This window comes from Cenococcum geophilum (genome assembly GCF_001692895.1).
Source record: "Cenococcum geophilum 1.58 unplaced genomic scaffold K441scaffold_40, whole genome shotgun sequence".
In the NCBI taxonomy this organism is placed as follows: Eukaryota; Fungi; Ascomycota; class Dothideomycetes; order Gloniales; family Gloniaceae; genus Cenococcum; species Cenococcum geophilum.
The window spans coordinates 1,504,838-1,527,393 of record NW_027137598.1 but is presented as its reverse complement, the minus strand read 5'-3'; the positions used below and the strand labels follow the sequence as shown (position 1 = coordinate 1,527,393).

Here is a 22,556-nt window from a genome sequence, read left to right as displayed (position 1 = left end):
GCTCCAACCTTCCACTTCCCTCCTTTCCGAACTCTCTCGCCCCACACCCCCAATGCTCTATCTACCACCTCGGCGTGCTCCGCCTCCTCAATCTCCAGTTCCTCCGTCTCATCCCCGCTCCACAGCTGCTCAAGCACATAATTAACTTCACCGTCGGCCATCCTGTCCAGCCATCTCTCATTAGCAACAATCTCTGGGATCAGCTCACTTTCCAAAATTTCGGCTTCCACCCTCCTGCGCTTAAACTAGCCCGTTTCACCGAGCTTGTCCTTGTATTTGCCCTTCCCACCACGGCGATAACGTAAGCGGTTTTTAGAACTGCCGTAAACAGCTACGTCTCGCACAGCCCCGGCATCCGCATAAGTTTGACGACGGATGGTTCCCTTGGAAGCCAGGAAAGGCTTGGCAGAGGAAGTCAAAACTCAGGTCCCACAGACGACCAACGGGAGAAATGATCAAGGGGTGAAAGGCTTTCCGCCGAGGAATAGGATACTTGTGTTGGTGGCTGTGCTCCCGATTGATAGGGATAGAGGAGGCGCGGAGGTCAAAATGGAAGGTGGTAGATATGTTAACTGGAATATTTTGAACTACGAGAAGTAGTATGAGACTATTGCAGGAAACTCGGTATGAACGTAAAGGTAGAAGACTGTCAGAGCTAGCAGTCTCTTGTTTGATAATGCCGACAAGAAAGAGAGCGTTAAGTAGGTTTGATGATTGCCTTCCATGGCTCACTGAGTATTGCGGAGCGAATGTTGTTAGCGTATGATAGTTATATAATAGGTTGAGTATTTACCTGAATTTACCCTAACGAGTAGATAAACGGGTTGGGTATCTCTTAACTAAATATAAAACGAAAGTACTATAAATAGTAATATATAAAAATTAAGTAATCCCAGAGGGCCTAGCAACTAGGGCCTATGCCGAAGAGATACCTAAAATATATATATCCCGCTTGTCAGGTGAAACCTGAGTAGATAGTTATATAGCCGCAAGGTACGGGCGACCTAGGAGCGACCTAGGGGTGGCTCGCCTTGAAGACACTGTCGTTGGAGCTACCTCTTGACCCTCAGCTCGCGCTTCCATGACGTCTCCATCTCGATTGTCTGGACTTTCTCCATCAGTCTCCACCGGCTCGGTCGTTCTGAGATTTGATTCCTCTTGCTCGTGTCCATGAAGCTTAGTATTCACAAAGAAGGTGAGCAAGCCAATATCGTAGGCTGCTTTCATAGAACCAGCTACCACAAATGCTATCCAAAATCTGTCCCTCCCTGCCAAAATCCCTGTAATAACCGGACATCCGCTCTGGCTCAGCGTCTTGACGACATTTACAATTCCCATGACTGCTGTCCTCTCCTCTGCAAGTACAACAGCAGAAAGGAATGCGGAACGTGGGGCTTGATCCATTGAGTTCAAGCAGGCGCGGCCAACCAGCAGACAGATAGTCAAAACTAGCGATGTGGGGATAGGCAAAAGGGCCAGGAAAATAGCGGAGGGAAGATGCGTGAACACCATAGTTTTAATAAGCCCAATTCGCTTAGCGATGGAGGAAGCGAAGATGTTGCCCAAACTGGAAACGAGCCATGTCACTGACATAATGCTGCCGAGCTTGCTCTTTGGAAGGTGGAACTTGCGATCCATGTAAAAGTTGATGAGAGAGAACGGGACCATGCCGCTAGCAAGCGAGTCAATGCAAAATAAGGCGCACAGTCTGAGCAATATCCAACGACTCTTCGTCGAGATCTGTGCAAAAGGGTTGAGACAGCTTTTCTTGGATTGCTTCCCGTTATCCGTATTGGTAGCATGCATCTCCCGGGCTCCCAACAGCGGTTCTGTTTCACCACCATCTTCACCTTCCGACTCTGTGACCAGCACCAGTTCTCTCTTCCTTCCCGCCTCGCATTCCCGGCTTAGCAAGAATGTCAAGCAGGCTTTCGCCACACCTAATCCGGCATACATCCAGAAGATGGCGCGGTACGCATCGACGTCCGTCCATCCCTCTAAAGATTGGTAATACTCGACCATCCATCCGCAAACCAACAAACCAGCCGAAGTACCTAATGCTGCTAGCACCACATACCAAGCGAAAACATCGGAACGCTTTGTTGCCTCTACCAGCTGGGCCAGCGTGGACTCTTCGATGGCCCTGAAAGGCCCAATCTCACTTCCACTCGGACTAATGACGCCCACAATCGCCGCGAGCAAGAGGATGTAATAATTTCCTGTTAAAGCAAATACGACTCCGGAAAAGACCATCATGGCAGACCCTAATAACAACGTACGTCTCCGGCCCAGCTTATCAGCCACGAGAGTAAGTAGGAGACTAATGAAAACATCCCCAAGAAGAGTGAGCGTAATGAAGAGGCCAATACGCTCATCAGAGATTTTTAATGTGGCGAAGTATAGGGCAAGGACCAAAGCAACGGATCCGTAGGCAAACATGCGAAGGAAACGGCCCAGGATGAGGATATGGGTATCTTTGCCCGCACCAGCAATTGTTTTAAGGCCAAGCTCTTGAGCAACCCAATAAGCGGGGCGACTGATAGAGTCTTTGATGGCCATGATGGATTCGTAGTTACACAGCCGGTGATGAGATACTGATTCCTTGGCGAAGTTAAAGGGCGCTGAGATCTTTTCGAGAACGGAAGAAATAGCAGATTCTGATAGGTCCTGAGTGGAAGATGAGAAGAAAGATCTCGGATATAATTCTTAGGGACTCTTCCAAAAGACGGCAGAAGAAGCTAATCACAAGCTTCGCAAATAAGATATGTAAGCAAGGCTAAAAAAAAAGTCCTCAGAACAATCAGCATAAGTAGACTGAAAGGCCAGCATACCTTTACTCATACAGCTACCCTAACATCAACTTCATACCTCAGTAGGTATATTTTAGGTATCGCGAGGCCTGCCACGATACAATAGTTGTTGATGCATAGCCTTTAAGATGGGTGCCTGGAAGGATCCATAGGATCGAACTCGAACGTCATATACTGTAGGTGGCTGGTTATCTCATAAATCCGACGCTCCGTTATCTTAGTTGACTCAGGCCCTCGGAGAGAAAATCCACCTCACCTCCTGCAAACTCCTGAGCCAATCAGCGGCTGGCACCGCCACACCCCTATAACCCCTGTGACTCCTACAAACTCCTGAGCCAATTAGCAACCGGCGCCGCTGCCTAATATACGCCGCAGGCGTTAGCGCTTCCGCTAGCTTTAGCAGCTAATTACAGAGCATCGAGGCGGATTCCCCTCTAAGGGTCTAAGAGATTATAGGCGCCTTTTATAAGGGCTGTATAGCCTTACTAGTAAATAACAGTTCTATCGCCTTTAACGTTATATATCGCCTCCTAATATAGCTCCGCTTAGCTCGCCAATACCTCTATTTAAAAGCTTATCTCTTACTCTATATATTATATCCGTAATAGAGCCTAATCGTACCCTAAGATCTATGCCATTAACCCTAATAGTTAATGCCCTTCTTCTTCTTCTTCTTTTTAAAGTTTGTAAAATCTCTTCTAATTAGCCTAGGAGTTTATAAAAGCTTATAAAAGTCCCTAAAAGAATACACTTAACTAATAACGCGTTACGAAGATTATATAGATATAGTATAATTAGGTAAGCTATTTATAATAGGGTATAAGAGGTGCCTTTAAAGTTTAATAGTAAATAGAGTTATAGTAGTAGAGTATAGTCGCTATATTAATAAGGCTAGTTAAGTTTAAAAATATATCTTTAAACTTTAAGGCTATACTTTACCCTCTAATATATTAATTAGCTAATTAGATCTTAAGAAGAAAGATAAAGTATAGCTACTATACAAAAATTTTAAGAGTTAAGGACTAAGTAAGAAATTAGAGTATATTAGACTAGGACCTTTTAAAAGTATATAAAGGATTTTACTAGTTATATTTAAGTTAAACCTACTAGCTAAAATAAAAACCTACTCTATATAGTATATTGCAATACTAGAGCTAGTATATAGGAATATTAAGCTGCTAGTTTATAAAGTAGATATATTTAGAGGACAAAAAGAAGATAAATAGTAAGTTTTAAAGATTATAAATTATAATAATACTAATAATAAAATATAGTATAAGGTTAAGTAGATAGGCTGTAATAAAACTACCTAGGAGCTACTATAGAACCTAAAGAACGCTATAAGAAAGGTAGAGGACTATTAAAAGAAATTAGGTTAAGTAATATTAATAAAGAAGGATTGCTAAAGAACGAGTTACCTAAGAGGGACTTAAGAGGAGCAGTTACTAAGCTACTTAGAGCTATTTCCCTTACTAGTAGAACGGAATCCCTTTTTAAACCTCTTTTAGTTTATAAAGGCCTTATCCAATAAGATAAAGCTCCTCTAAATAAATCTTTTTATTGACTTTTTTAAGACAGGATAACTAAGCGTAAATAGCTAGTTAAGCGTTAAGTATCTAAAACTCTTTAGTACGAAGATATTGGAATTTAGCTAGAGTATAATCTTACTTACTATATAAACGCTTAAGGTTACTACGGGCTATAAAGAGTTAGTCTTCTAACCTTTTAGTAGCGAATTAAATCTAAAACCCTATAATAATTTTAATAAGTTACTAAACGCCTATTGAAATTAATAAGATATATATACTTATTGTTAGAGATAGATTAAGTAGTATAGAACGATTATATATTTATTTATATATACTTAGTATAAGAAGAAGGTTAGCAATTAGACGGAGCCGCGATTATAATATATACTAACTTCTTCTCTATATAGCGAGAGTAGGGTAGTATAACTTTACTAAGTAATAATATAGTAGTTATAAGCTAGTTATAATAATTAGATATATAAGATCTAATAGGAGGTATTATAAATTAAAAAGGTTATTATATTAAAGATAGGAACGCTATACTTCTAATTAATAACTTAAAGATAGGAGATATCTTTAAGGGTAAAGATAAAGAGGAGGGGGATAGTGTTATAGACCTTATATTAGTAGTAGTGCAACTACTAAAAAGAGATATAAATAAGTTAGTTAAAATAGTATAGAAGGCGCTAGAACCGATTAAGCTATAAAATAAAGAGTAGCTAAGTTATATAATAAGTTATAAGACTATAGTTTGGAACGTAGGAATGTAGAAATATAGGAGACGTACTAACGTACTAATATACTAATATACTTAGTAAATTTCCTAGGCGCAGTATTATATATTTAAAGAACTATCCCTTCCCACGCTGGTTTACGTCCACGCATATCGATAAGGGGTTGGCCAATCACAGGCTCTTGTTTGACTGAGAGCTTAGCGTTAATACTAATGTTCATAGGCTTGGCGCCAAGCTGTGGACGCCAGCGTGGGAAGGGATAGTCTTTACCTTAGATAGTTCTCTTTTTTATAGTAAATCTTAAAATACAACTGGAGTTAATCTATTGGGCACTTACTCTACCCGTTACGTTAATGATTTGTTTATTTATATACCTAGTCTATTAATAAGTCTACCATAGTATTTCCTATAAGACTTCATTACAATTATTAACTACTATATAGGCAGTACTTAATTATAACCTTTTGGCCTTTTTTTAACCTAACCTAAGTATAAAGCCTTAAAAGCTCTATTAAATGCAGCGTAGTATATTAGCTACCTGCTAAAGCTTAAACTATATAGACTATTATTCCCTATCGCTTATATTATATTAATTACGGGTAGAAAAAAAGGTCTGTTAGAGGAAGGCTAAAGAGCCTTAATAGCGTTGCTATTAAGTTTATTAAGATACTTATTAGAATATTTATTAGAAGATAGAAGAGAGCTAGGGAGAATATTAGATAAAGGGCTTTATAAATCGTTAGATAAGGGCATAGGTATTCCGCTAATGACGTCTATTATTTCCTAATAAGATAGAGGGAGTATTTTAAAGTTAATTTAGGGTATAAGATGCAGCGTTATAATAGAAGAGTTATTACCTGATAAGAAACTTTAAGTTTAAATATAAAGGGCTCTATAAGCTTTTAGACTCTTAGGGAGAAATAGCTCTCAGTATAATATAATTGGCTTAGGAGTTTACAGGACTAGGGTATAGTAATTTAATTAGCTTAGGAGTTTGCAGGAGTCCACAAGCGTGCCACATGATCCTTTGTGTTACGCCGTGGCGGGATTTCTCCTCGGGGGCCTGATTTGTGAGATAAGTGGCTGGTACGCGCCGTTATTTTAGCCATAAACAAGTTAGCCCCGGGGCTTTGGCAACGGGAACCTCGAGGCAAAGCTAAACTGGTTTGCCAAGGCCCGGCGGTCCAATGACTTTAGGAGTTAACAACAAACATCTATCCCTTAACACGTCAACTTGGTGTTCGCGTACGGGCCTTCTCCTCTGGGTGCCCTAACGCGTTAAGGGATACTGTACTTATATGCCACCCCCACAATGGATATGAAGTATACACTGGGAGGCTGCTAAAGGAGTATTTTATACTTAGACAATAACGCGAAGGAATGAAAGCGCGACTATATAACTACAGGCGGCCAGCTGTATTACTTATTATAATTTTAGAAATTAATACGCTGAGCTCCGGAGAATAAGGTCCGAGCGCTTTAAACAGACTTTATGCCACTTTAAGGTGTAAATACGCTATAAATCGTGATATTAGAGCCACGTAACTTATTTAAAAACACCTGTATAGGTTAACTCAGTATACTTAGACTAAGAAATAGATAAATATCCACTGCGCGGATAATCGAATATCCGCAAGCTAACCTATTTAATTAATCCATCTATTTCTTAGTCTAAGCCACTTTAGCAAGCTTTTGGAAGCTGAGCCGGTCTGTTTATATAAGGCAAACCATTAACTTTAACGAAATTAATGTAAGTAACCGCCACGTCTATTATCCTGTTAATACCTGCATTAGAATTACCTTAATCAGCTCTCTAATTAATGGATTTTCCAGAACTAACTACCAGCTATGGGCGCATCTAAAAGGCGTTAAAGAAACCCCTCTATTTCGTCTAGCAGGAGCCAGTCTTTTTAAGCTTTTAATAATAAACTACCCTCTCTATTAACTAATACCGCTAGAGGATTAAGAGATATAGCGGATATAGTGCCCAAGGGCATTAGCCGTCTTATCCCACCCCCATTATCTCCCCTATCGTTTCCCCTATTGTTTCCCCCATCGCTATCCGCAGCTTAATAGCGGTCCTTAATAGCCTACTCACTACTGCCAAACTATATAGATCCCTAAGAGGATAAAGAAGTAAGAGTTAATAAAATACCTGTAATATCCGTAATATCCGCTAAGAAGATATCCGCTGCAGAGAAGGTCTGGGTAATTATTAACTATTTTAGGCCATGGCGGATATCTATAGGAGACCTAGCGCTTAAATGGATTATAATGGCTAAAGGTTTATATAAGGCACTAAAGAAAAAAAGAGTAAGAGAGCTCCTTAATAAACTCCTAGAGGATGCTAATATCCTAGATATCTATACTAAAGAGATAGAGAAGCGCGGTATAGTGGGTGCTAGTATTACTCTTACTATCTAGGGAAAGCTTAAAGAGCTAAGGGAGAAAGAGTCACTATTTGGCAGCTTTAACTAATATGCGGATATTAAGCAGCTTAACCTTAGGCAGTACTATTAAGCCGTAAAGACTTACGCACCTACACTAGAGTATGTAATTATAGCATATTAAGAGGGTTAACGCAAATATTCTCCGTATAAAGGCCGTGCGGTTCTAATAGCTTCTATGCTTATATTTGGCCTTTTACAAAACTCTATAAACTGTATCCCATGGCTACTAAGGATATATCTCCAAGCTAACGGCGTTAAGCGCCACGTGCTTTCTGTGCTCCATAGGCTTAGATTAATTAATGGTTATACCACTTTAAACCAGTAGAAGGAGCGGATAGCCCAGGAATTAAGGTTTAGCCTATAATCTCCGCGGTATAGGTATATACTAACCTATATATAGGTAAAAATCCGCTTAATAGGTGCAGCTTCTAATACTATTATTATCTATAATAACTTCGACTACCTCTAACGAGTTCAGCATTAAACACTTGGGGATACTAGGACGTTCTATTCGCGCATAACTGGCAAGCTTGTCTTTAGTATAAGTATACCTAATAATAGGCTTTAACAGAGCATGCTTCGTGCGGATATTCCAATTAAGTTCTTGGATATTGCAGAGGCTCTAGGTAATTTATAAGACGAAATATAAAAGCAGATCTTAACAGCTTTAATCTATAAAGCTATTATAGAGGCGTACCCAGGCCTTAATATATTACTTAGCAAAAACCCACGGTTTAAACATCCATGTATGCCTTCTATTAATGTAATACCCGCTGCGCGGACGTCTAGGTTTAACCTAGGACCTATTATAACTAGAGAGGCTTCTATATCTAAAACCTATAAGATACTAAACGATATTTTTCTCTATTAAATAAATCTATAACGCACTGATAAAGCATTTAAGGAGCGACTATTTCTAATCTATAGTAATTAAAAGACCGTAAAGCTTATTCGGTTATGTTAGGGAGAACGTACTAAGTTAATATCCGCCTATAATAGCCTGCGTTGGGCTCTGCCTATTCCAGCTCTTTAGCACCTAAAGCTAAACTACCTATATATGGTTATACGGTATTACTATAGTGGCAAGCAATTAGCCTAAGAGTACTCTACGCTGTACACCTATATAAACCACCTAGGTCAAAGAAATATCCCAGCCGAGCGCGCGCCGTTTTATTATATAGAGGAGCTAATTCTCTATAGCTTTAACGCTCGTATTGTAGCGTTGCTCCATACTTAGATTAAGGAGTCTTATAACACTAAGTCGCCTATAGATATTAAGCGGTACCTTAAAAGCCTATCTCCGTAATATCTATTAGCAGTGGTCAAGGATATCCGCATAGCGGTTTTCGGTTAGGAAGTCTCTTAGGCGGCTAACTATACCAGCCAGCCTACGGAACTACGGTAAAAGGGTCACCTTAAGTAGGCTAGCAGTGCTGCATCCTTACAAACACTTTCTAAGCCTACTAATGCAGAGTTTCTAACGCACGTTCGCTTTTTACAACTGGTAGAGACGTATAAGGTCCTTAAGCACGCTATTAAGCTTGCGGATATTGGCCTACTCAGCCGCGTGCTCCCCTATATTTATATCTATTTCATAGGTGGTCAAAACAAGAACTATCTACCAGAGATATTACGTTTCTTCCAGTTAACTTTAACAGATGCTTATTCCCCTAAGCTTTAGTAAGCTATTCTAGTAAATAGTCTAGTAAATATCCGCGGCGAATAGGATAGTCACTACCTAATAGATCTCGACAACGAGCTACTTAATAGGGAGCTAAAGCAGCTTATGCACACTCGTGGCAATTCGACATTTAACCTAGACTTACTCTTCCGCTGGAGCATTTATATAACTAATTATACAGGGCCACTACGTGCAAAGTTTAAGATCATATTCGGTAAACGGATGTCTACTCAACATACTGTTAAATCTCCTACAGCGGATATTTAATCGCTTGCTAATGCGATTGCCAAAGGTTCTATTATCCGCCGTTAGGCACGACAAGCAAAGATAGAAGCGCCGCCTTTACTATAACTAGGTATTAAACAACTTAATCAATCTGCCCTTAACAAGTTTAATTTACAGCTAGGCAGTAATCTTTCCGCCGTGTTTAATAAGCTTAATCTCCATAACGATAATAATGAGCTAGATGGCTTTGTACTCCCTACCAACTTTACTTAAACCTAGCTTTAACCTACGTATAAGTTGCTCGATGAGTAATATAAGATATTAGCTATAAGCTATTACTACAACCGTTCAATATCCGCTATAGTTAGTAGCACTAGTACATATTCCTAAGTAATTGATATTATTAATTAATTAATCTATTTAGTTCCTAGGCCGCGCTTACTAGGGGTATAGAGTATAAGGGGAAGGGGGGGTGTCATTCTAATAAATATCAGCTATTATGGTTGTAATATCCGCTTGGCGGATATAAGGTAAACTCACCTAGTATTAGCTAACCCCGCCTAATATCAACTAACCTCGCCTAATATTAGCCCGCTATATACTAATTAGCGTTGCCGTTAATTTCCTATAGTACTCTTTACATACGTTTACCTCTGTTTAATCGCGCCGACCGCCTTTACGGTACTAATAAAGACGTATCCAACTAGCGGGTTGCTAGCGGTATAGATATATCTGACGGCTAGTATAAGGGTAATAATAGAGGAGTAGGAGCTGGAGACCTAAGAGTTAGCGAAGGCATAGGTACATCCTCTTCCTAAGTTATTAGCAAGAGGTCTATAGCTAACTGTTAACTAGCCTATAATATATCAGCGCCACAGTAAGGCGCTAATTGCCACGGCGCTAATATTTCAAATCTCCTATCTAAAACCTACAAAGCCCGTATAAGAGCCTATAATAAGCGCTTATCCGCAGCAGCGTGCTGCTCTAACGCTTGGGAAAACCGCTCTAACATCTGCATAATTAACCTAGAAGAACCTAAGAGTTGCCCTATTTCTTTCTGTTTCTACTTTTGTTCCTTATCTGCTAAAAGCTTAATAAGGGACGGAAGCTCCTTACCGAGGATATTAGGATCCTACTTAGGCATTGCTTACCTTAATGATGCCGCATCTAGAACCTACCCTATATTATAAAGGCGACAAAGCTGCTTATCCGGTATAATATAATTAACTATAGGCGTCTATAATGTATCCTAATACCTAGCCTCCGCCTATTACGTAAACCACTTCTGTATATTGCTTAATATAGGCTCCCGGCGGGTTTTCGCAATATCCGCACTATAGCTAGTGCGGATATCGTACTCGCAATCCATAAATATTGCTAGGTTACAGTTACTATAATATAAGTCTTTACTAACAGTAGACTGTGGGTCTCTATAGTGTGTAAGTTATATTGCTCGTAAGCATACCTAATCCTTATTAACTAGCCGCCATAGGGTAAACGGCAGTTTACTACGCAACTGCGCATTAGTCAACCGCTTCTTTAGGCGTAGGGTCGGTATAATAAGCTCTTTAGGTAGGCGTACTATAAAACCACTAGGGCTTAACCTACGCCCGCTTCTTGTATCTACTAACTGCTTAGTACTAACTAACGCTATAGATAAAGCATCGCCCGTAATATCCGCAGTCTCTACATTTTATTACCCGCGGATATCATTGCGCAGCGCGCTTGCGCGAAGATCGCCTATACACTAAGGTTGTGTATGCTTAGAACCACCTAATTTATCGCAAGGACCCCGCCAGCGGCTCTTAACCATAAAGATTGCTTTACCTAAGAGGCCTTCTCCTTGGCCTACCCGGCCAAACCGCTATACTAGCATATTACAGGATTTGTGGCGAGGCATTCCATATTAGATTAAACGGTAGATATCTGGGACATCTATACCGTGTGCTACTGTATCTAATACAACGAAAATTTAAATTCGAGATATTAGGCGCGCGTATTCGGCGTATAAGCGGTCTTTATTAATATCCGCAAGCGTTACGTGGTAGCTCTGCACCGCTTCTCTAGCAATAGTAGCATTATAGCCGCGATAGATTAACTAGCTGCGAATAGTATTACAACAGGTAGCTATCCACTCCTTAGAATTAAAGAAGATAATCGTCTTTAGAATTAGCTAAAGTTAATTAAACTATTAGTGGTATGTCTACTATGCGGATATTAAGCGGCTTCTTAATTACTCGCCTTCTTTTTAGTTACTATTACTAGCAGTATGCGAATACACTGGAGCAGCAGCAATAGTAAAGTAAAGAGCTTAAAAGTCCTTCTTCTCTAGCGCGGTCATAACCCTCCGTATAATCTTTAGCTCCGGCCGATTAATTAGGGTTTTAATAACTTATATATTAGGTTTAAACCCAGCTAGCTTGCATACAGTCTAAAACGTAAATAGGTCTAGTATTATAGTATATACAAACCAAGGCTTATTAACTAAGACTAAACGTACTTTAAAGAGTTGTGTGTACGTTATACGGAAGGTCTCTCCCTAATTAGTAAGTAGGTGTACTTTATTAACCACTACAAGGGTAACATGGGAACGAAATATCGGGTCTATCAGAACCTTATGCAGCTTGTCACTAACTAAAAGCTTTAGGGAGATAAGGATATATATATAGCTGCCCGTGCGGATATCCTTAATCAGCTCGGCGGATATTATTTTCTCCTATATATAAATAGGTTGAACATAAGGTAGCTTTGCAATCTTTTTTACTTACTCTAACCTAATCGCGTTAAGTGGAAGAACAATAATAATAACTGCATTAGGTACAAGACATAGTAGTGCTTATATTATCATACTCTTACTAAAAGACGTCTTTGCTATAAGCATAAGATCTCGCCGCTTAAATATTAGCACCCTTAGGGCCTTGAGCTGCTCCGTATAACCGCGGTACGGATATATCTCCGCAATAGCTTCATCTAGCTTACTTATTTAAAGTTTATAAGAGCTGCTTATAAGCTAGGGTAGCTCCCTCCGCAGGCTATATAGCCGTGGAGACCACTAGGGATCCATTTCAATATAATCCCTAGCCTATTGCGTACTGCCAGCTTGTTAATCTGCTTAACTGGCTTATGGTTTACAACCTCTTTGCCTTATTCGCTTTAATAGAGGCATTAATAGATAGCGCTTAAAAGCAGCAGAGGGAGAATAGAGGGTTGGATAAAGGCAGGGAGGACTTAAACACGTTGTAATAGATAGATCTTAATGGGTTTTAATTATTGGATTATAGATATAATAGATGGAGAGTAGGTAGTTGAGATTAACGCGTTGTTGGTGCGGATATTGCTGATTATTCACTTTAGCAAACCGCGTTACGGCTATTTTAAAATTAATGTTAAGAACGGGAAGGCGGGGAGACTTCTTACGTAGACCATTTGATTCGCCGGAGCCTAGTATATAATTAATGGATTTTTCAAGCTGCCTAAACTTATCGTAAGAATAAGAAGTGAATATCCGTAATATCAGCCATGCGGATATCGCGACGTGCTTTACAAACGTTGGCTAAAGTGTCTCAGACCACACAGGGACAGATGGCCTAAACTGGTTTAGTGCCATTGGGCCAGATTTATCCGGCGTCCCATGTGGTCTAAGCATGCTAAGACAACTATATGGGAGAAACTTGGTCTATAAAATGTGGAAGATAATAAAGCAGCTTGGTATATGTAGAAATTGCGAATAGAGTCTATGGTTAAAGCTGCGGAATCAATCTCTGTAGAAGCCATGTTAGATATGGTATGTCTTTCTTAGCAGAAATAAAACCGCTACGGCAGGATTATCCTGCTTCGTGGGATCTGTGATATATTTTCTTGCAACAGTACTTCTATCTATTAGGCATGTCTTATAGTTTAGTACCAGCGCTAATCGTGCGGATCTTAATAGCATGGAGGACACCATTTGCTAGGCCTGGGATTCGAGGCCGTGAGTAAAGTAGTGAGAAGGCAGAAGATGGTGGAAGTTATGGAGGCGGAAAGAGTCATATTTACATTGCGTAGATATGGCCTATGCTTGAAGTAGCAGTCAGCGTATATGGAATTAATTGTTAACTAATAATAGAGCAGTACTATAGTTGAAGGTCGTTGCGTAAGCACCGATGAACAAAACTTTCTTGGGTTTGTGTTGAGGGACAAATTGGTTGATGACTGGGACCGCAACTAGTCACGTTCTGCCTAGCCTCTACTCAGTGCTCACGTTTTCCTTTAAAATCCGCAACAAGCTCGATAGCATTGCTGAGGCCGAGATTTTCATGTGGAGGGGATTGCTCACAGAAAAATAAGACGTTTATTGGATGATATATCCACGTCCGATGTCCCGTGCTGGCAATGACAGACATTCCTATCACGTGTGTAATAGTGCAATAAACTTCACTCTCTCTTCAGACAACCCATACCTAAATAGTGTTCAAAGTCACCCAGTACGTCAAGAATGCAAGCCTGGCAAAAGGAAAAGTTCATGTGGCTTGGTGTTGTCATTAAAGTTTTTCGAACCATGCCGCATTTAGTTTAACGGTCTAAGCCCTGCGAGCCTCGAGGGTAGTTTTCAAGCTCAAAAATTATGACCCCTTACCTTCCCAACCAAATCCCAAAACCCAAAACTCGACCAGGACTGTTTAGAGCAGAAACTACGCTCTTCCAGATAGACCCCCCGGTTGCGATTATCACTCTATTTTCCACTATCCAATCCCTAGCACGTTGCCTTCTCTTTGTTACCCTCTAGGCAGGATTCCTTTCGTCTTCTGATATTTCTTCTTAGTTGATTTCTTTTTACCCACAGCTCATTTAAGCTAATATTCGACTACTGGATCGATTCTTGTCCTTGATCAGTCAGTGCTCGAACTTCAAGTACTCCATTTTTCCGTCTATCAGTTTGGATTTACCGGATAACCGGAGATCTAGGGAATCGCCAACAACCGTATCTGTGTTTATCTCATTCCCTCTCATATCTTCTTTTTAAATCTGCCAATGGCTCCAGCGCTCACAACAAGGCCAGGACGCATACTATTCATTGATGCATATGACTCATTCGCGAACAACATTGTCGCGCTGGTACAGGAGTCTCTCGGCGCCGAAGTGGTCACCATACGAATCGATGACCAAAAATATGTGGATGGTGGCCAGGAAGGCTTCTTAGGTCTACTCAAAGGCTTTGACGCGGTCATCGCAGGCCCTGGTCCAGGATCCGTTACGAACAGGAAGGACGAAGGCCTCATAGGAGAGCTTTGGCGCCTCAAAGACGAGGATCTGCTTCCTGTTCTTGGAATTTGTCTTGGTTTCCAAAGTTTGGCAATGCATTTCGGCGCAAAAATCGAGCGTCTTTCAGAGCCGCGCCATGGCATAATATCCGAGGTCCTTCACAGAGCAAACTCTATCTTCAAGGGTATGGGAGAAGTGCGAGCAACTCAATACCATTCTCTTCATGCCAATATTGGACATTCAATCCAAACGCGGCGAGCTGTGTCTTACCCGGATGAGCTTTGGAGAGCAACTCGTTCTTGTCCGCAATTAGAACCTCTGGCCTGGGATTTTGACAATTCCCAGAACGGTGCAGTGCTCATGGCGGTTAGGCATATAGAAAAGCCTTTCTGGGGCATTCAGTATCACCCGGAATCAATATGCACGAACGCCGAAGGCGCCAAGATCATATGGAATTGGTGGACCAAAGCGCAAATCTGGATTCGTAAAGAACTACTGGCACGCAGGGAGAACTTCCCCCTTTCGACAGTTATTACAGAAATGCCAAGCTACCCTCTTACGAGAAATCTATCTCAGGAGGCGCTCAAAACGCCTTTTCAAGATATACCAATTCATCTAAACGGCATCTCATTCAAACATGCTGGAGCACAAAAGCCGGCAGATCTTGCTCGATTAATGGCGTATGGAGATTCTACTCGTCTTCCAAAACTGCCACCAGATGTTGTCAATGTAATGACATGTGGTAGCGGACGACTAAGAGTCGCAGAAGCTTGTCAAGTTCTTGGCATCCCCGCTACTGAAGCTGCCGTCTTGGAATCTGGTTTAAATGATGATTTAAAGCCCTCTGCGGCTAGCACAGGTAGATACAGCATCATTGGGCTTTTCGTCCCTAAAGAAACACTTCGCCTGTGTTATTATGTCAGCACCCATACGCTCCAACTGCGGACGGGTAATGACGAGGTTTACCTTGAGATTCAGGTAGACGACATATGGACCTATTTAAAGGCACTAATGGAGCATCTCAAGCCTTTGCACGGTCCTCCAGGCCCTCCCTTCGCACCTTTTTGGGGAGGCCTGATGGGATTTGTATCCTACGAAGCTGGCTTAGACTCTATTAACATCGAACCATACTCCGTTAAGACAGATATGAATAGGCCCGACATTTGCTTCGCGTATATTACTCGAAGCGTTGTGTTTGACCATATCCTCAAAAAGATATATGTGCAAAGCATTCGTGGTAAAGATATGGAATGGGTGGAAACAACCATCAAATTAATTAGCGAAGCCGTGCAATCTGAGACGAAAACAGAGCTAGCATGGGATCTCAGGATCTCAGCTATTCAAGTTCCGGAGTTAGATAGTATGCTCATTACCGAAGATGGAACCTACACCCGGATGGCTGTTGCTCAAGAATACCTCCAACGCTACCTAGACCAAACTACACAAAACTTTCCTTCCCGGGAGGAATATTGCGCAAAGATTCTTGCATGTCAAGAGTCGATCTCCGCTGGAGATTCTTACGAGCTATGTCTCACTGATCAAACCGTCATTCGGCTTCCCCGAAGCCACCCTCGAGCCATGATACCGTGGAGCCTGTACCGAAAGCTGATGACCATTAACTCTGCGCCGTTTGGCGCCTATATCCGTATGGGTCAAGATGGGCACGGCTTCCAAATAGTGAGTAGTAGCCCTGAAAGATTCATCTCTTGGGATCGAAATGGGAGTTGCCAGTGTCGTCCGATCAAAGGCACCGTCAAAAAGGGCCCTGGTGTCACCCGCGAAGACGCAGAAATGATACTTAGTACGTCAAAGGAGCGAGCGGAAAATCTTATGATTGTAGACCTTGTACGACACCAGCTCCATGGCGTCTATGGTGCCGGGAATATCCAGGTAAAGCAATTGATGGAGGTCGAAGAGTATGAGACTGTCTATCAGCTTGTTTCAGTAATCGAAGGCAGCCCACCGGGAATTCAAAAGGCGCGGACACCTGAAGAGTGGGAGGAACCCCCGGACTACATTTCGCAGAAAAAGCAGCCAGGGAAGTCTGGCATTGATGTCTTCGCTGCCTCCCTCCCCCCGGGGTCCATGACTGGAGCACCCAAAAAGCGATCGTGTGAGATTCTCCAAAACATTGAAGGAAACCAACCTCGTGGAATCTATGCGGGTGTGCTTGGATACCTTGATGTCGGTGGAGGCGGGGATTTCTCTGTCGTCATTAGAACAATGGTCAGATGGGAAGATGAGGTTGAGGTCGTCCAATTATCTGACAGTTTGACGAAAGAGTATGAGATTTGGCGTATTGGTGCTGGAGGAGCAATTACAGCACAAAGTACGCTAAAGGGGGAATACGAAGAGATGATTGTGAAACTCGAGAGCACGATGCGGACATTTACCCCCTGACCTATTTTATGTCCGGTTGTTTCGGGAGGAAACAATTGCTATTTGAAGCGGTAAGTGGGAATAGACTAATTACGCACGAGATTGTAATCGAGGAAGTCTGGCAGCTGAGCAGCTGTTCTAATCCCTAGGTCAGGACTCAGCGTAACATTTATATTTATTACTTCAATACGCTTGGTGTGGATTCAACAGCCACAGGCGCCTGCATAGAAATCCTGAGTTTCTTTGGCATTCCGCGATAGAGCTAGAGGGCCTTGCCCAGTCCATTTTCTGACTTCAAGTCTACATTTTGATACCTGCTTCTATCGATATATATACATGTCTCTATCATAATGAATTGAATCAACTGATAGATTCGGTGGTCACTGCTCTCGTAAAACCGGTAAATTGTTGGCCTGTTCGACTCCTCTCCTACAATTATACCCCTTCCTTTATTTCCAATGGCATTTAGGACCGAGCATAGGCGAAATTTGGAAAGGCTATGCCGAGAAATACAGTAGAATTGAATATGGAAAATGCCAGTAGCCCTTAGAGACAATATTGACGCTATCAAACATCTGCAGAGGACTTCTACGCTTACTCAAATCGTCCACAGACAATCGCAGAGGCTATTCGAGAACCAGCTATTGATTGCAAACCTACTCAGATAAGAAAGAGAATAATTCACGTACCTTGGTGATGTTTCCTCCGTGAATATCCACTGGCTCTCTGAGGAGTATTTTTAGATAAGTTAAAGGCAAGAATAAAAGGCTGGGTTGGTTTAAATTTTAATAGTAAAGCTAATGAAATTAGACCGTTTAGGTAAAAAAACTAGTTGAAATAAGGAAATGCGAAATCGTCAAATGATGTTATTGTGCTTCTTGTTAGAGAGTTACAAATGATAAATTTACTAAGTCCTAGGTTATGGGCTACGCCCCATTAAGTCTGAATCAAGAGCGCGGCTTGTCATACTTTTAGTGTCAGGTAATTTCGGAGTCGTTATCCCAGCAAGTGCTGCCTCACAAATACTGTCCAGAAAATGAATATCACCCTTTTTGTTTAACGGATAATCTGAGCAATGCTTACAACCTGAAATTTTTGATGTTAGGAATGCAGAGGCTAGCCAAGAAATGTCACGCTGTAATGGAAATCTGGCAGATACCCAGGAGGGAAGAACGCCGGTGCGATGCAAAATGCTAGCGTACAGAATACTGAGTGCCTGTCACGTTCTAAGAACGCTCTTCTGGTCACCAAGACGTACGGGACTTCAGCTCCACCCAAAAACTTCTGCAACACTTAGAAAGCTCAGTCGCGTCCCACCAATCGCAATGAAAATCCCAACAATATCGACAATGAGCAGTACGACGGCGCCGGCCATGAATCTTGGACTGAAGATTCTATAGAGCATTAGATGACGTCTGAGCCAACCGGCCCACATCGTTGTGGCAAGGTTGATGATAGCATAAAATAATAAATGCGTTGCCATTGCTTTTGCAACATCGCCAAGCAATCCCTTCTTTTTCGGTGGTTGCTTCCATAGGACAACTGCCGGGACCGCAATAGTACAGAGGATTTGTGCACCAAAAGTATTTAGCGCTACAAGAAGAGGTGACCATGGATATTTGATCGACCTGAGTGGAATGAATGCGCTTTCCCATTGGATGGATGAAAGAGTTGCTTGATGGCCGGTTTTAAAGAAATGAAATGAACCCAGCAACCCAAGGACCACGGGACCCACTGGTGTATCAGAGAGCTTGTTGGTGTCCACAATTTCAAACAGAGAGAAGATCTGCCAACCAAGAAGACCGATAGCCCCGCCGCCCATGGGCTTCTGAACTAAGATAATGGCGAGGAGCCACATAGTGATCAAGAGGCCATAGCGTGAACCATGAACATTGGCGTAGCCTAGGATTGTGATTGATGAGCTACCGCCTTCGGAGACTACCTGCCGCGATGGATCCTCGTCATCTTCGGCACGCGATTTCGATTTCGTCTCAATGCTGAGCAAAGGCGCGGCCCATGAAAACGTAGAGTATCCAGCTGCAAGAGCTATGGCAAAGACGATTTGTGCCACGATGATTTTGATAGTCTTGAGTGTGCCGCCATGTCCCTTGAACCAATCACCATCGTCTGCGGCATCCATCGTCCAGAAAGCAGCACTCAAGAGCAACCCAGTCCGAAGAGCAAAATCAATCCACAAAACCGCAGAACCTTGGTACGAACGTGTCCCTTTGTAGTAAGAGCGAATGATATTCGGGAGTGTGAATGCCATGAGAAATGGAATTGTCAACTGCCACATTGCTGAGGTCGATGATGTGGCTGAAGAATAGTATGTCGATTTGCAGAAGGGCATCTGTTCTTCCCGACAGAGGCGGGATAGAGAAGAAATGCGAGTAAGGGCGATGAACAGAATCGAGTGGTAGCAACCGAGTGCTTTATCGATGAGGTTGGTTTGCCGAAAGGAAGATAGTAGCATAAGGAGACCAAATGTGCACAGAAAATGCAGCAGAATTTCGTCCTCCCAGATCGTAAAAGAGTTTGAGGCGAACCCTGCGGACAAAAAAATGGTAAATATCACGCTCACCCAACCCCAGATTGTTTTCGGTAGGGGAGAGACGAGCCTCCGGCGAATGTGCCAGAACGCAGAAAACATCCCTGCCCCGCCTCCTACGGCTGTGCAAAAGACCAAGGTGTGTTCTAGAGGAAAAGAGGGAATCCCGAACCCTAGGATTGCACCACTTAAAGCACCTAAAATTGTGCCAATCATGCTCCTCAAAAGGAGTACGGGTGTTAGTTCGGTCCTGTCTCCCTCCAGCCCGCGAGCGTACACTACAAGAATGACAAGGGAAATGGCTAAAATTTCAATCCCATGGATCATGCTTGTTATATCAAATCTGGCCCACAAAGCGCGGCAAATGCTCAGAGTTTCGACTTGATAGGCCGAGAACAATGAGAAGACCTCCAGCCAGTGCTTTTGAGAAGGCTTTTTAGTTTGTGCAATGAAATCCCAAGCCTCGCTAGCGGCTGCCCATAAAGAAAGCGAGCTTGATCTGGCGTTGTTGTCCAATCCTCGAGCGAGAGCATACTCATGTTGGTAACGGTAAATCTGAGCGGCCGCCAATCGATTTACTGCCGCCAAATTCTCGTAATCCCCCCCACTTGTACCTACAAAAGCCTCTTCAATAGGAGCGCCCAGATTGTTGAATGGGATAGGCATGCCCAATAAGAGCGACAGAGTAGGAACAAGATCAATTTGAGCTACGGGTCTTTCTTTTGCGGTATTCGGGGGTTTCTGATATGTAGGCGAAGTACGACCAAAAAAGTTCCTCTTAGAATACATCCATAGAGCTGCTTGAATTTCATCGTCGGACTCCCCACCATGGTCACCTTTTGCATCCATTCCATGATCTCCCATAACAACAAGCAATGTCGTTTCGTCGAGAAGCTCAATCATCTGACGGAAGACTTCGTCCATTTGTTTTAACTTTGCTGTCATTGCGGGGTGATCCGGTCCGTATCTGTGACCGGCGTGATCAACTCCGAGATAATGTCCAAATATTACGTCCCATCTACTGGTGTTGGACGGATGTAATAAGGGAAAGATATGCTCGGTGACTCCATTGTCCACAGTATGTAAGTCCCAAACGTTCAAAGAATCATAGGCTCTTGTGAGATTCGGTTCAAAGTAGCCTGGAAAAAGGGCTTGCCAAGTATCATCTCCTAGGTGTACAATTCTCCTGCTGGCATCCCGTAATTGAGCAACCAGATTATCCTCATCTATAGCAGTTCCGGCAAAATTGGAACCAGCATCAATGAATGTGGGTAGGGTTCCAGTTGTTAGACCTTTCAGCCTCTGCAAGGTAGTTGTCGGGGGATCTGCGATGAAAGGTAGGAGGAAGGCGTTATTTGGATGCTGTATGGCTGTCTCATAGAATATGGGGATGGACTCGTGGAAGTGATGAGGCCTGTCATTGCTGTTTACGGGTTGAAAAGGGACTGTGAAATCGTAACGAAGTGCGTCGACAATGATAACAATAGCTTTCTCGAAAGACTTAGGATGCCAGCAACCCCTATCGGGTGATCCAGGCTCGTATGCATGCGTGAGAGCGGCTGGGGGCATAGAACACTGGGATTTTTGTTCTAATACTAGCCTCGTGAGCAGGAAACCACTTGTAAACAGATAGATGCCGAGTAGATGCAGTAGACTGGAGTTTATTAGCGAAAGGTAACTCAATATACACAATTAGCTGGCATAAGTTTTACAAAATCCAAGAGAAGAAGGCAATTAATAGGCCGTGCGAAGCCTTGAAGCGAAGCTCTCCTTGCTTGTTAGATGCCTTTGCGTCTGCGGTTCTGCTCCTCAGTCCCTGAGCTTCCTCTTTCTCCTTTTCAGCTTTGGCCTTCGCAAAGGCGGCTGCCAGGCCCTCGTACGACGGCAAAGACTTGCCATCATCCATTGGGAGAACTTTGTCAAAGAGAAAACATGAGTGCGCGTATTACAGTCAAAATCGAGCGCGACTGGTGAAATAAAACATTTGACCAGGAGGGAGCTTCAGTCGCCTGCGCATTTTTGCGCACCCTAGCCGAGCAAATCTGCGCACCCTCCACCCCGCATCTGGGTGAGCAAAATTGCCCTCAGCGGCTCGCGCAAATCTGCGCTAGTTTAAGTTAACTATTTATATTAAGGTTAGCTATAGAAAATCATAACTAGAAGTAAAAACATGCCTAGTTACTATTACTTAAAAGGAGGACTTACTAGATAGTAAAGACTATTAAGCTAGCCTATTTATATTATTAGGGACTCCTTATAGTCCTTTAGTAATCCTTTAGTAATTCTTTAGTAACCCTTATAACTATACTTATAGCTATATAGAGATCTGTTTAAAGTAGGACCCATATAGTTACTTAATTAGACTAACCCTACGCCCTTTTAATCTTTAGCGTAGTTATAATACATTTAATACTATATTCTTTAACTATTTATTAGAACTAATTTAGTAGGCTAATTTAAACCTACTAGGTAATTTCTTTAGCGGTATAAATAGAGTTATCTTACTAGAATACGTTTAATCTTACACCCTTTAATAATTTACTAGTACTAATATAGTCGCCTTTATAGGAAGACTTAGACTTTAAATATAGCATCCTATAAACGAATATAATACTTTAACCTTATATAACTATAGTAGTAAAGCTAAACCTATTGCCTATTATGGTAGGCTAGTAATATTCTACTTTAGAGAGGTATAGGAGTTTATTTAATAAATACTATTATATTTACTTTATATTAGGTAAAACCTAAGTAGATAGTTATATAGCCGTAAGGTATAGGCGACCCTAGGGTAACCTAGGGGTGACTTGCCCGTAAGGCACGTGCAGAGCACGTACCTAGGAAAAACCCTTCCTACCTCGCACACAGACTCCTCCTTTTCCCTTAAGGATTCGTCTCTGTCTATACAATATACCCATTATTCTATTATTAGACTCCCTATTTACCTTCTTACCTCACA

The 22,556-nt window shown here is 42.1% G+C and overlaps 3 protein-coding genes across 3 annotated transcripts; 1 reads left to right on the top strand and 2 right to left on the bottom strand.

Annotated features, from left to right (window-relative positions):
* Window positions 1-763: 763 nt before the first annotated feature.
* Window positions 764-2,770, bottom strand: K441DRAFT_730600 (MFS general substrate transporter). Its single transcript, XM_067654221.1, has one exon. The coding sequence runs from the start codon at window positions 2,557-2,559 to the stop codon at window positions 979-981; it is 1,581 nt and encodes a 526-aa protein (XP_067500852.1). The 5' UTR covers window positions 2,560-2,770; the 3' UTR covers window positions 764-978.
* Window positions 2,771-14,439: 11,669 nt separating this feature from the next.
* On the top strand, window positions 14,440-17,070 carry K441DRAFT_575339 (para-aminobenzoate synthase; the record flags this gene model as incomplete). The annotated part of the gene is made up of 2 exons (XM_067644158.1): window positions 14,440-16,030; window positions 16,082-17,070. The coding sequence occupies 2 exons, from the start codon at window positions 14,440-14,442 to the stop codon at window positions 17,068-17,070; spliced, it is 2,580 nt and encodes an 859-aa protein (XP_067500851.1).
* Window positions 17,071-18,313: 1,243 nt separating this feature from the next.
* On the bottom strand, window positions 18,314-21,503 carry K441DRAFT_679818 (GPI ethanolamine phosphate transferase 3; the record flags this gene model as incomplete). The annotated part of the gene is made up of 2 exons (XM_067651311.1): window positions 18,314-21,251; window positions 21,310-21,503. 2 exons carry the CDS (start codon window positions 21,501-21,503, stop codon window positions 18,314-18,316), a joined length of 3,132 nt encoding a protein of 1,043 aa, XP_067500850.1.
* Window positions 21,504-22,556: the final 1,053 nt, after the last annotated feature.

Excerpts from the sequence above, each read along its gene's own strand:
- K441DRAFT_730600 (XM_067654221.1), bottom strand. The coding sequence starts at position 2,559 with ATGGCCATCAAAGACTCTATCAGTCGCCCCGCTTATTGGGTTGCTCAA.